Source organism: Vulpes vulpes, chromosome 14 (genome assembly GCF_048418805.1).
Source record: "Vulpes vulpes isolate BD-2025 chromosome 14, VulVul3, whole genome shotgun sequence".
NCBI classification, from domain to species: domain Eukaryota; kingdom Metazoa; phylum Chordata; class Mammalia; order Carnivora; family Canidae; genus Vulpes; species Vulpes vulpes.
In genome coordinates this window covers 104,497,866-104,511,311 of record NC_132793.1, presented here as the reverse complement: position 1 = coordinate 104,511,311, position 13,446 = coordinate 104,497,866, and the positions used below count along the sequence as shown (strand labels likewise).

The following is a 13,446-nucleotide window of genomic DNA, read 5'->3' as shown; positions in this document are numbered from 1 at the left end:
GACGAGACAGACACAATTGTGTTTAGTTGTTGAAAACCCCTGTGAGATCAGGGTGACTCTCCCTTCTAAGTCACAGAGGAGGAAACCAAGGTGTAGAAGGGAGAGAGGACCTTGTCTCATGGTGGAGCTACAATGGACAAAGCTGTGCTCTTTTTTTTTTTTTTAAGATTTTATTTTTTATTCATGAGAGACACAGAGAAAGGCAGAGACACAGGCAGAGGGAGAAGCAGGCTCCATGCAGGGAGCCCGATGTGGGACTCGATCCCGGATCTCCAGGATCACACCTTGGGCCGAAGGTGGCACTAAAATGCTGAGCCACCCGGGCTGCCCCAAAGCTGTGCTCTTAATGAACAGACTCCAAATTCCCAGCGGAAACACTACAGAGATGGAATTGCGAGCCAGATCCGCATGCACCTAGTGTAGTGGGATTCTGACCCAGCTCTGTGGAGCACTAAGGATAAGCACCCCTAGAGAAAAGCAAACTTCCTACGAAGGTAAACAAGTAATTTGTCTAAACCTCTGGCGATAGAAGAAAAGAAGTGGTCTTAGTGTTTCCTGCTGCTCTGGGGCCCTGTGGGGAGAGAGCAGGGGAGTAGGAGTTGGGTTGGGGGGTTAAGGCAGGGGGCCCCTGGCCTTGAGGAGCTAGGTTCTGCCTGGAGCGGGGAACACACACGGAGAGCCCACGGAAGGTGAGGGCCACGGGGGATGAGGGAGTCAGCATCCCAGCAGCCCAGAAAAGGAAGCCGGGCCTTGAAGGACAGCCGGGGCTTAGGGCAAAGTCTGTGCGGGCAGAGGAGTCCAGAGCCCACAGGCAGTGGCACACCTGCCTCCTGGCTGGCTCTGCTACTCACTCTCGGTGACACCTGCGACGTTCATCTAACCTTCCAGAGCCTCTGGGTCCTCAACTCTGGAATGGGGGAGCCGTCCTTACCTGGCAGGACTGCTGTTGGCATGAACTCCCTGTACTGAGAGTTTGCCAGGTATTGTGCACGGCACTTTAAATGATTTATTATTATTTTAATTGTGGTAAAATACATCTAACACGACATTCACCATATTTACCGTTTTAAGCGTTTTAAGCTCAGTGGTGTGAAGGACATTCTCCTCATTGTGTGCCTGCACCACTGTCCATCTCCAGATCTCTTTTCATCTTGTAAAGCTGGAACTCTGTGTCCACCAAACAGCTCGCCATTCTGACTCCCTCCAGGTCCTGGAGACCCGCTTTGTACTTTCTGTTCTGATGACCTTTTGTTCTTCATATACATGGAATTGTACAGTCCTCATCCTTTTGTGACCGAATTATTTCACTTAGCAAAATCTCTTCAAGTTTCATCCATATGCTAGCAGGTGTCTGCATGTCCTTCCTCTTTAAGGCTGATGACAGTCCATTGGTGTATGTACCATGGTCTGTTTATCCCCTCCTCTGCCCATGGACACTTGAGTTGCTTCACCTTTTGGCTGTCATGAATAATGCTGTTATGAACATGGCTGTGCACATATCTACTTGAGTCCCTGCTTTCCATTGTCTTTGGGTATGGGTCCAGAAGTGAAACTGCTGGACTGTATGATAATTCTATTTTTAACTTTTTGAGGAAGTGCTATACTATTTTTCACAGCATCTGCACCATTTTGCATTCCCACCATGAGTGCGAGAGGGATTCAATTTCTCACATCCTTATAAACACATATTGTTTCCTATTTTTTTGATAGCAGTAATGTTATGGGCATGAGACGGTACCTCACTGTGGTTTTGATTTGCATTTCCTCAGTGATGAGTGATGTTGAGCACCTTTGCATGTACTCACTAGCCATTTGTATATCTTCTTTGAAGAAAAGTCTATTCAAGTCCTTTGCCCATTTTTTTTTTTTTACAATGGGCTGTTTGGTTTGTTGTTGTTGTTGTTGAATTGTAGGGGTTCTTTAAGTATTCTGGATCATAATCCTTTATATGACATATGAATATTTTCTCTGAGTCCATGAGTTGACTTTCAGTAGATTGTATCCTTTGATGCACAGATTTTACTTTTGACAGTCAAATCTATCTATTTTTATTGTTGTTGCCTGTACTTTTGGTACCAGATGGTTTATTTTTTTTTAAATCCCCCTGACCTCACTAGGAAATAAGTTATATTATTTTTTTTTCACAGAAGAAGAAGTTGAGGCACAAGGAGGTTAAGTAACTTGTCTAAGAGTACACAACTAGAAAGTGAAGGAGCTAGGTCTTGAACACAAGTCTATTTGGCTCCAAGAGTCATACTCTTAACTATTACTCTAAGGTGATTAGTGACCCGTGACAGTAAAACAGTGATGGTGATGATTATGACAATGTCATGGCAGCATTGCCAAAAATGGAATACTCCCAAAGGTCAACTGTTTAGTTGTAACTTCAGTGCCTGGAGTTTCTCAGCGAGCAGTGGAGAGAAGGTTGGACAGTTGAGAGGGGCCACCTTGAGAACACCTTTATGGACAGGCTTTGGACTTCACTGACAGTATACTAGGGAACCACTGGTGCCCTGGAATCAATAGGGTGTTTCAGAAGCTGGAATTTGCCAACTATTTGCAGAGTGGGTTGGAAGGACAGACCCTGGAATCCAAGCGCCCCACTTGAGAGCTGGTAATAGGACTCACAGCCTGATGCAGACATTTCTGCTGTTTTACCTGAGCAGCTGACTCATATTTCCTAGGTCTCTGAACTGCAACTCATAGAAGCTGTGGCCCAGGCTGTGGAGAATGTCAAGTTTGGAAAGGAGAGGCATCAGTGGAGTCTGGAAGGTAAGGGAGACGGTGAGCTCTGACTTGAATATCTTTGCCTTCTTAGACAGCTTAAGGGGTAGCCATGAACTTGCCTCCCACCTCAGGGATGTAACAGTGATCACGGACAAGCATGACACATGGACAAAGGTTGAAAGCCAGCAGCCCATCAGCTAGGCTTGGCTCACACTTTTGCTTTGTTTGGGTAGAAGACGATAGAAGTGTCTGAATTTGGATTCTTTTCAATGAGCAGGCCCTCTCCCTGTCTCTGTAGTTCCCACCATTCCCTGTTATCCTGGGTTGCCGTTTGCACAGGCACCCCATACAGATTTGAGTTTTCAGAACTATAATAATAATAATAATAATAGACTCTTTAGAAATAATATCTAAAAAAAGAAATAATACCTAACTCTTACTAAGGTCTTCTAATTTCAGACACCTGGGTTAATTCATGAATTATTTTACCAGATCTTTATATGTAGTTTTTATGCACATTTCTTTTTTAAAAATGAATTTATTTATTTTAGAGAAGGGGAGGGAAAAGAACAAGCAGACTCCTCACTGACCACAGAGCCCCATGCAGGGCTGCTCTCAGGACCCTGAGACCATGACCTGAGCCAAAATCAAGAGTTGGACACTCAACTGACTGAGCCACCCATGCACCCCTTTATGTACATTTCTAAGGAAAAGGTGGGGCCCTGAGAGGCTCTTTGGGCCAAAATCACTCTATATAGTGGACAGAGCATCTGGACAGGAACCAGGTTAGCTGAAAGGCTGCTCAGGGCTCAACCACTGGGCATTGGCCAAGTCATCCTGGAGCATATGATAGAACAACATGCAAATATTGACTAGGAGGCTAAACAGTCTGAAAATGTTCAAAGAAAGGAATGTTCAGAAATTTTATTTCAACTATGTTCTATCATTTCCGCCCACTCAACATGCAATTATGCTCAGGAAAATATATCAGAGAGACTCATAAATATTTTGACAGTGGTTATTTCCAGCAGATAGGACCACAGATAAATTCTTTCATTTCTCCCTTTTTGTGGCTGAATTTTTTCTCTTTTTTAAAAAGATTTTATTTATTTATTTATTTGAGAGAGAGAGAAAACACAAGTAGGGGGGAAGGCAGAGGGAGAGGGAGAGGCAGGCTCCCTGCTGAGCAGGGAGCCCACAGGGCTCGATTCCAGGACCCTGGGATTGTGATCTGAGCAGAAGACAGGCACTTAACAGATTGAGCCACCCAGGCACCCTTATGACTGAATTTTTTCTAATGAGGATGCATTATTTTATGGTCAAGATAAAGCATAAGAAATTTTTTTTCTTTAAAGAGGATTTGAATTGTGAGCTTGGCTGACCTTGGTTTTGTCCTAAGGTTTAGGGTTCTCTTCTTTGGGGCTCTCCTTCCTCTCTTGGCCTTCCAGAATGAGCTGGAGTTTGAGCAAGAGGCTGGGCCTCAGTCTGTTCCCACTCCTTTGAGCAATGATTCTAGGAAAGAAATACCTGGAACAGTTTCCTGCTAGAGAAAACAGCCTCTCAGGGTTCTGTGGGTGTCCCCTGATGCTGAGAATAGGCGTGTTGGGGGAATAACCCAGGAAGAAAGGCTGGATGAGAGGGAAGAAGAAGGAGGCTCAGTTCATCCTCAGCTGGAGGAAATGATAGCCTCTTGGTACAAGGCTTAACACACATTCACAGGTGTTTTCTGTCTTTGATACTGAGCCCTGAAACAAGCCCAGTGGCCCTGGAATATTATTCCCATTTTATAGGTGAGAAAGTGGGGTGTTGCTGGTTGGGTTCCCCAGGGAGTCAACTGTGAGACAGTGTTTGGTAGGATGTTACCTCGGAAGGGTCCTAGCGATTAGAGCCTGTGAAGGGAAAGAGAGCAGAGGGCTGGGCAGTGGGGGAGGTGACCTGATACACAGCTTCAGCCAGCCCCTGGAGTTTGGCAGCTAAATGGCACATTAGAATCGTCTGGTTAGAGCAGCCCTGGTGGCTCAGTGGTTTGGCACCGCCTTCAGCTCAGGGCGTGATCCTGGAGACCCGAGATCGAGTCCCATGTTGGGCTCCCTGCAGGGAGCCTGCTTCTCCCTCTGCCTGTGTTTCTGCCTCTCTCTCTCTCTCTCTCAAATAAAAAATAAAATCTTAAAAAAAAAAAAAGAATCGTCTGGTTGGCAGGAATGGCTCCTCCTTTAGAGCCCATTTCCATCAGTCCCTCCAACAGTCCCTGGAAATGAGCTGCCCCTTGGGTTAGGTGGCTCCCTTTAGGTAGTCCCTGCAGAAGCTGACAATGGCAGACACCTGCCACCAGCACACCCCACAGTGGGGAGAGCAACCCCTTCCTCAATGGGCAAGTTGGAGATGCATCTCCATATCGATCACATGGAGACTCAGAAATTTGAGCCATTTTCCCAACTTGAAGTCTACAGCTTGCGGGGGACAAGCCCATGAATCCCGGGCTCTGAATCCAAAGTGACCTCAGATGAGGAGACAGCCTGGGGGTGCGGCGTGCAGCCCGGAGCAGTCCAGTTGGGGGCACGGCAGACAGTATGTTTGCCCTTCAGGCTCAGCTGTGGGAATCCCTTGTCCTTCCATTGCAGGTGTCAAAAGGCTGGAGAGTAGCTGGCATGGGCGGCCGACCCTGGAGAAGGAGAGAGAAAAGAACTCAGCACCCCCACATCGCAGAGCTCAGAAGGTCATGATCCGCTCCAGCAGTGATAGCAGCTACATGTCGGGGTCCCCCGGGGGAAGTCCCATTAGTGGCTGTGAACAGCTGACTTCGGACCCAGAGGTCCCCACCCATAGCCCCAGCCTGTCCCTGGGACAGGAGCCAGGGGCCCTTCCCGTGGCTCTGTCTAGGCCGCCCCAGGAGAGCCCACCCCTCCCTGTGATGCCGGACAGCCACACACCGCTGAGACTGAAGAAATCCTTTGAGATTTTGGTGAGAAAGCCCACAACCTCCAAACCCAAGCCTCCGCCCAGAAAATACTTTAAAAGCGACAGTGACCCTCAGAAGAATCCGGAAGAGAGGGAGGACCCCCTGTGCCCTTCTGGGCACACCTTGCCCACATGTGGCCAGGTAAGAGAGGCATCTCACAGGTTGAACATTCTCCTGAGCTCCAGAGCCCAGAATTGTGGTTTTGTTGCTACTTGTTTATTTTTATCTTCTTCACGGTCATTCTTGAGCTCAAGCAGCAGCATTAGCCATGGGGGAGGCAGGTTGCCTCTGCTGTGTTGGAGAGAAGAGGCTCAGCTCAAGTTTCGGGAGGACCGTGCAGATTCGAAGCTTGGCGGATCCAAGCTGAAGCCCCATTCCTGCTGGCTGGCTTCTGGGTCCCCTTCTAAAATATACTGGAGCTTACTACTGCTTATGAGAGGCGTGTGTGGGGGTCATTTCCAGGCTTACCTTGGTGCGGGGTGGGCAGACAGGCTGTGCCATCTACGTGGATGCCCGGTGGAATCTCAGGCCCACGAGCCTTCATGGCTGTGCTCCTTCCTGCAGCATCTGTTCAAGACCTGGCTTCCTTCCTCTGCAGCCCCGGGCCACCCCTGTGGGAAGGCAGGCCGTGGGCTGGGCAGCTGCTGCACTGTGGGCCATTTGCATGCCCGGGCCCTGTGCTGAGCACTACACAGCCACTGCCCTAGTCCAGCCCTACCCCCCTGGGGGTGAGGTGCCCACCCCCCGAAAGAGTTGGCTGAGCTCAAGCCCTCATGGCCAGCGGCTTGAGCACTGGGAGACCCTGCCTCTCACAGCCTGGGTCCCAGAACTGCCGTGGCCAGGCAGGTGGTGATGTGGCCTTGGGACATCCCCTAACCGCCTGTAATTGGAGTTGACAAACCAGGAGGGGAAGAAGCCCAGAGGGTGCAGTATGTGTGTGGGGGTTGTGTAGGAGGGGGAAGTGATGGGAGGAGGAAGCCAGCCCACTGAAAGGGAAGTGGGGTCCTGCCCAGCCCAGCGCCACCGGATGTGGTTGCTTGGCTGTGCCTAATGGGCTGGTCCAGGTGAGTGCATCCCCTGCCTCCTGCTTGAAGCAAAGGTCATGCTTCCCCGTGGGTCCGGAAGGGCAGATGAGGAACAGGCAGGCCGAGAAGCCAGGCTTTTCACTTTTTCCTGGAGACTCAGAAAAGGAGGAGCAGTTTTGCCAGGACAGGTCTGCGGGGCCGCAGGGCTTCTCAGTGATGCCCCGGGGGTCCCCGGCCAGAGCAGGCAGCAGGTGTCCCTAGGCCAGTGGGCTGGAGGAAGACGCGGGTTTCTGCCGGCGGGGGCTCCAGTGTGGGCACTTTCTCCGAGCAGCCCTCCCGGGGCTGGGGCTGGCTGTCCGGCCTCCTCCACCGCCCTTGCCGGGGTCAGCAGCACCCTTCCCGGTGCCTCCGCTCTGTCCCACGCGGCCAGCAGGCCCTGCCCAGCCAGCACAAACCACATGACACACTCCTACTGGGAGTGGGAGTCCCAGTAGGGAAAGGACAAAACTGGGAAGCAGGGCTGGACCTCACTCGAGTCCCTGTGACCATTTCTGGGGCTCTCTCCCTGGACGCGTCTCTCCGTGGCCCTAGGGAACAGCATCTCCCTGGCTGTCCCTCCCTTTCTCCCGGTTCTCTTAGGACAACCCCCAAATCTTGCCCATCCTGTAACTCACCAGGATGAAACCACCACCACCAAAATGATCCTCAGGATATTATTTTCCTCAACAAAAGACCAATTCTCTCCTTTCTAGGCAATCAACTCAGACCTATCACTGAGCCAAAAATGCACCATTGGCCCTGTGAGCCCACAGGTTTGTCTTTTCTCCTTTCCTCTCTCTCTCCCCCGACCATCACACTATGGAAACAGCTCAAAGTTGCTTCCAGAAAGATCTGCATAAAACTGGATTTATTTCAGGGGCTAATTAAGAGGGGGAAAAACCCCTCCATTAAGAGGATACACAATATCACGTGTGTTAATGAAAAAAAGACAAAATACATATGTGTCTGTCCCAAGGGGCAAAGTTGCTTTAATTAGTGTGGTTGGTACCAGGGTGTCAGCTGGTAAGAGCATCAGCGACTCACAGATATAGACAAATGTCACCTTACAGAGCTCCCAAATGAGCAAAGCTGAATTCCAGCCACGTGTCATTTTTCCTGCTTGATGAGGGTCCTCGATGCCATCGGCCTAGTGTCTTAAGTTCCAGATGCCATGGGCAAGCCTTGTTTCTTCAAAGGACTAGTTCAGGAGCTCAGGGACTCCTGAGTTGGTTGGTCTCTCTGTTTTTCCAAGTGCTCTCCCCGAGCTCAGGTCTCTGATGGGGACTTGGTGGCAGCAAGGCTCTGTGAATGCATTTCCAACTTTTGTAGCCCTCATAGTGTCAAAGAATGTTTGTCTCCAGTGTGGACATTCATTTCAGGCCACGGATGTTTGCCATTTCTGTTCTATTCCCAAATGATGCATTTATTCCCCCGTCTTTCCTTCCTCTCGGGAGGAAGCCTGTAGCCTGGCCAAATCCCTGGCCCGTCATTCTACCCGGCTCTAGAATGAAAGGACACAGAGATCACCACCATGTAGCCCAGGGTTGCTCCCGCAGATGACCACATGTGAGAGCGTCCCTGTGATGACACCACTCTTCTTCTCCTTGTCTGGGCTGGCACCTGCTTGTCCCTCTCACTGAGTATGTGGGTCCCTCTCCCTGGAACACTCTCTTTCTGCTTCTCTGCCTGGGAAGTTCTTACTCTTTGTTCAAGAGCCAGACAAAAAGAATTTCTCTAGGAAGCCTTGCTTGCCCCTTGGCTTTCTCTGGGCACCGGCAGCATCACATTTGTGCTGCAGGAATGCAAGCCCCAGGTAAGCAGTGGGTGGGTGCTGGGGTCCTGGTCAGCTTGTCCAAGGCTGGGTCAGGAAGGGGCCTGAGACCGCATCCGGGTTCAGTGGGGAGAACACATCTGCAAGGGACTGACCACACTACGGCAGGTGCAGCAGAGGGAAGCCACAGTACGGGCACCCCAGGGCCTGTCATCCTCAGAGCATGCTTACGAAACATCCCTGATGGATGACAGGGCAGAAAGCGGCCAACCCACATTTTGCTCTGAGTGTCCTAACCTGAAGTTAGTGGAGATTAGGCAGCTGCTGTTCCTTCCCATCCCGAGGCCCTGCTTCCCCCCCGATGCAGCGGTACACGGAGCGGGGCCAGCGTCTTTCACGCCCCGAGCTTCTTGTCCCTGTCACAAAGGGCCTAGGGACTTGACGCTCGGCAAGGAGGAGGTGCATTCTGGATGCGGGCTCTCTGGATGCAGAGTGGCGCCCTGGGTGCTGGGTGAGCGGGCAACGCTGGGGACGAAGGGGCCCCTTGGCAGGGCTGCTGGGGGGCCCGGCATGAGAGCAGCTCAGCGGGAGCTCTCCGGTGCCAGCCCCGGTGTGCCTGAGCCCCTCACGGGGGCAGGCCACCGTTTTCACATGGTCTCGCTTCCTGTTTACACCACAGGAAGCCAGAGAACGGCTGCCACCGCCACCGCTGCCGCTGCCGCAGGAAGACACGGCGGGGAGAGCCCCCCGCGCCCTCGCCTGCTGCTCAGGGCCCACGGTGGACCCGCACACAGCGCCCTCCTCGGAGCCCGAGCCCGGACGGAGACGAGGCAGCCCAGGTAGGCTTTCAGTTCAGGCTTCCCGAAGGAAGGACCTTCCCGGTGAAGGTCCAGGAACGAGGTAAGGATGTGGGTTTGCTCTGAGGATGGACGCTTGTGCCCAACGGGGCAGCTGGACTCGGGTGGGTGAGCAGACAAGAGCCCTGAGGTGCCCAGGCAGCAGCACAGGGGGTGCTGCCAGGCTGGGGACCCCCGATCGGACTGGTGGTGCTGTGGAGGTGCTCGGTGGGGACAGTCAGCAGGAGGAGGACAGGGTGAGGGGTGGCCAGCACTCTAGCACATGGTGTCCAGCATGTCTCAGGCTGGGCATGCGGCTTTACATTCCCTGGTAGGTGCTGCGTCCGTGAGGGGGGTGTGCTCACATGGCACCCTACAATCGCTGAGACATGAGTGTGTCCTGGCCTGCTAGAAAAGGCATAGGATTTGGGGTCAGGAAGACCGGCATGGGACACCCAGCTCTCTCCTCTGGGAAGGCTTCTTTGCTTTTCTGAGCCTCTATCGCTCATCAGCACGGTGTGGCAAATCACATGGCACCCCAGCATGTACTGAATGCTGCTTCCCCAGGCTCTGTGCCAGTTGCTGGAGAAAGGGAGGGACAGACAGGAGACAACCAGTCCAGGCCATCAAGGAGCTCCGGGTATTGCAGAAGAACTAACCTGTAGGCTACAAACCATATATGCCTGTTTGAGAAACGCTACATGAATAGCACATGAGTGGCCCCTGGAGGGTTGGGAGACGTTATTATGGTTGGAAACGTCTGGCCTGTCTCACCCAGAGCAGGTGTCCCACTGATGCAGGTTCCCTGTCTCCACACTCCCTTCCCTTAGTCACCCCAGTTGAGGAACACCCCAGAGAATACCTTGGTGCTCTGCTTGCAACAGCGCCTCACCCCTGCGTGCAAAGGGCTTGCCAGCAGAACCTCACGGCCGTGCTTTATGACAGCCCCTTGCAATAGAGCGATGGATAAATGCAGAGCTGGGCTGAGAGGCCTGGGCCCCCCTAGCAGAGAGCCATGCAGATCTTCCAGATTGTGCGGAGCATCTCTCATACCTTTGAGGCTTAACACTCTCACGGTTTGCTTCTCTTGAGGCCTGGCACTGAGACAGGGGCCAGCAGGGGTCAGTCCTTCTCATGCTGGGCTGCTGCTGGGTATCAAGCGCCCACCCCGAGCACAAACCCAGAGCAGCAAACTCTTCACCAGGGAAAGATCAGACCTAGAGGCCACGGGAGGGTCACATGTCCACTTGGTGTCTTTGCTGTGTGAGGGCCGGCCTCCCTCTGTCCCTGGATAAGAAAGTCTCCTCACTTTCCCAGTGGGGATGCACAAATATGAGAGATGCAAACCAGCGAGGGAGGGGGTTAAGGACCGAGGTGAGCTGGGGTGCACCCCATCTGAAGGCAAGCACTTTGAAGTTGCTTTTTAATGAGATGGGTGGGCCACGGCAAATATGGCCACCAATCTGTGACCTTTGCCCTAAAAGTTTTAAAAGGTAAGAAAATTGCTTTGGCTTTTAAATTTGCGATGACTCACGGGCAGGCTGCTTAGTGCAGGGAAAGGACAGTGAGAATCAGGAGATGGTGGGCTGTGCCCTGTCTGGGCCAACAGGTAGTCCCTTACCTGTCTGAATGTTGGATTTCTCAGTTGTAAAATGCCAGATATTGGCCTGGACATTCTCTGCAAACCCTTCCAGCTCTAAAATGCTGCAAAGTGAACTCTGGTTCTGGCGTGCTGCTTGCGGGCATTGCAGGCAGGGAATGGCACCAGGGAAGGGGGCTAGTTGCTCACCCAACCAGCGCCCAGCACCTGCACTGGTCTCCTCCCCCAGAACGCTTCTTGCTCTTTAGCTTTGAAATGGGGATGTAGGTGTAATGCTCAGCTTTGACCTTGTCTCTGTTGCCCAGGGACTCAAACGTCCCCAGTCAAACACCCGCTCCTTAAGAGGCAGGCTCGGATGGACTATAGCCTTGACATCACAGCCGAAGACCCCTGGGTTAGAATTTCCGACTGCATCAAAAACCTGTTTAGCCCCATCATGAGTGAGAACCATAGCCACGTGCCGCTGCCGCCCAGCGTCGGCCTGGGTGGAGAAGACGGGCCGCGGGGCCACCCGGATGGGACGCCGCCGAAGCTGGATGCCACCAGCGGTGCTTCCAAAGCTTACAAGTCAGCGGACAGCAGCAGCGTGAAGAAGGGTCCTCCCGTGGCCCCCAAGCCAGCCTGGTTTCGCCAGAGCTTGAAAAGTTTGAGGACGCGTGCTGCGGAGCCCAGGCGGCTGCCTGACACCGCCTCGTCCTCCAAGCCCGCACCGGCTTCCAGGGAGCGCCCAGGGGCCCCCACTCGAGCCTTCTCGTCCTCCATCAAACAGAGAATCAGCTCCTTTGAAACCTTTGGCTCTGCACAGCTGCCCAACAGGGGAGCCCAGAGACTGAGTCTCCAGGCTTCCATGGGGGAGGCAGCACAATCTCCAGGGGAGCAAGACGGAGGACAGGTTCCTGGCCTCTCGGGGCGAGGGCCCCCCCACACCGTGGAGCAGCAGCAGCCAGAGCCAGAGCCACTGCCGCGGGGCACCCTCACCTCCTCCAAGACCAGTGAGCTGGGAGTGTCGGGGTCCCCTCTCCCAGGACGGCAGTCCAGTCGGGAGACCCTCCTCCCCGACCCTGATCCTCTCTCAAGGCTGCTGTCCACGCACACAGAGGAAGCCCAGGGCCCTGTTGTCAAGATGCCGAGCCAACGGGCGCGGAGCTTCCCCCTGTCCCGCACCCAGTCCTGGGAGATGAAGCCGCTGGATGAGAAGGCCAGTAAGCTCTACTCCATCAGCAGCCAAGTGTCATCGGCTGTCATGAAGTCCTTGCTGTGCCTCCCGTCATCCATGTCCTGGGGACAGACGCCCTGCAGCCCCAAAGAAGGGGGATCTCCTGCATCATCTGCCGGTGACACCCCAGCCATGAACACCTCTGCAGAAACTCCTGCCTTGGACACGGGCTTCTCACTCAAGTGAGTGTGCCCCAATATCCTTCACCTTCCTGTCTTCCTGCTCTCTCCTGTCTGTCTTTCTTTCATGGCTGTGCATAGCCTTGAAACAACATCTGGGGAACCCTAAGGAGTCACTCTGCTTATTCTTCCCCAGGTGTGTGTGCATGTGTGTGTCTGTGTTATACCTTCCATATGAAGGAGGAGTTTCACAACACCTGGTCTGGGAGGGTGGCAGGAAGGTCCTTGGCGAGTTGCTCATGGAGATTTGGAAACACATGCACCTCTGACATGTCCTGCTCCTGCTCAGGAAGACCAGACTGGAGCCAGGAATAATGCCCCACTCTCCCCTGCCCCCACTCCCGAAGGAATCCACAAGAACTCTGCACGTGGGTTCAGGCCGCTGGACGGGGCGTTAGAACATCAGGGGCCTGGTTCCTGCTCTGGCGCTGACTCCCTGACCACGAGCAGGTTCCTCATCCTCAGTTTGCCTTTCCATTGAGATTAGGAGGTGGGTAGAACCTGCTCCAAAGAACTGGGGTGCTCCTCACAGTTCCCTGGGGCTCCCACTGTGGGGTGAGGTCCTGCCGTGAATCAGAACAACTCTGTCTTTACCAGCTGTGTTTCTTATTCTTACACTGCTGAGACCCATCGACCCTGATGTTTCATGTTCCAGCCCCTGCAGACAGGGAAGAAACACGAGTGGCTCTGGGACACACAGCTAGAGCAGGGGCTCAAGAGCCAGACCGACCCCTGGGTAGCCACTGGGAGCCGGTCAGGGGTAGAGGCACATGAGGTTTCCCGGGAGCTGGCTCTTCCTGGCTGAGAAGCTGTTTTCCAGTTGGAACTGCAAGGCTCACGGTTAGAATTTACTGCCACGGGACCTCTTTACCTGTTGGCAGTAAAAATCTGCCAATCAGAGGGAGGAAAAATTTCTTCTTGCTGAAACCACAATTTCCTGCAAAATAGGAGGTGTAGCTGGAAAAAAAAACTGGCTACAAATACCAAAACAAGTTCCAAAGAAAAAAGAAGGCCAGTTGCGGGCTGCGCAGGCGCTCTTTGTGGTTATTAGGTGCTAATGGGGGATACGCAGGTATTGACGGCAGCGAAGGAGC

At 53.0% G+C, this 13,446-nt stretch overlaps 1 protein-coding gene and 1 long non-coding RNA gene across 26 annotated transcripts in view; one reads left to right on the top strand and one right to left on the bottom strand.

Annotated features, from left to right (window-relative positions):
- Positions 1–13,446, top strand: part of IL16 (interleukin 16) — a 102,399-nt gene that overhangs the window by 79,748 nt on the left and 9,205 nt on the right. For 13 of the 25 annotated variants that reach the window (XR_011997122.1, XR_011997123.1, XM_072737466.1 and 10 more), the window contains 4 exons: positions 2,685–2,772; positions 5,349–5,827; positions 9,201–9,360; positions 11,263–12,355. Coding sequence is in view for 23 of the 25 variants with exons in the window: in XM_072737466.1 (XP_072593567.1) it covers positions 2,685–2,772; positions 5,349–5,827; positions 9,201–9,360; positions 11,263–12,355 (1,820 nt within the window). In the remaining 2 variants the exon portion in view is untranslated. Of the gene's footprint in view, positions 1–2,684; positions 2,773–5,348; positions 5,828–7,463; positions 7,524–8,699; positions 9,033–9,200; positions 9,422–11,262; positions 12,356–13,446 lie in introns of those variants that run through there. The other 12 variants (XM_072737452.1, XM_072737450.1, XM_072737453.1 and 9 more) reach the window with 4 other exon arrangements.
- Positions 3,246–6,583, bottom strand: LOC140595481 (uncharacterized). Its single transcript, XR_011997125.1, has 2 exons — positions 6,155–6,583; positions 3,246–5,389 (listed from the first exon to the last, which is right to left on the bottom strand). It is a non-coding gene; the product is annotated as an uncharacterized lncRNA (long non-coding RNA).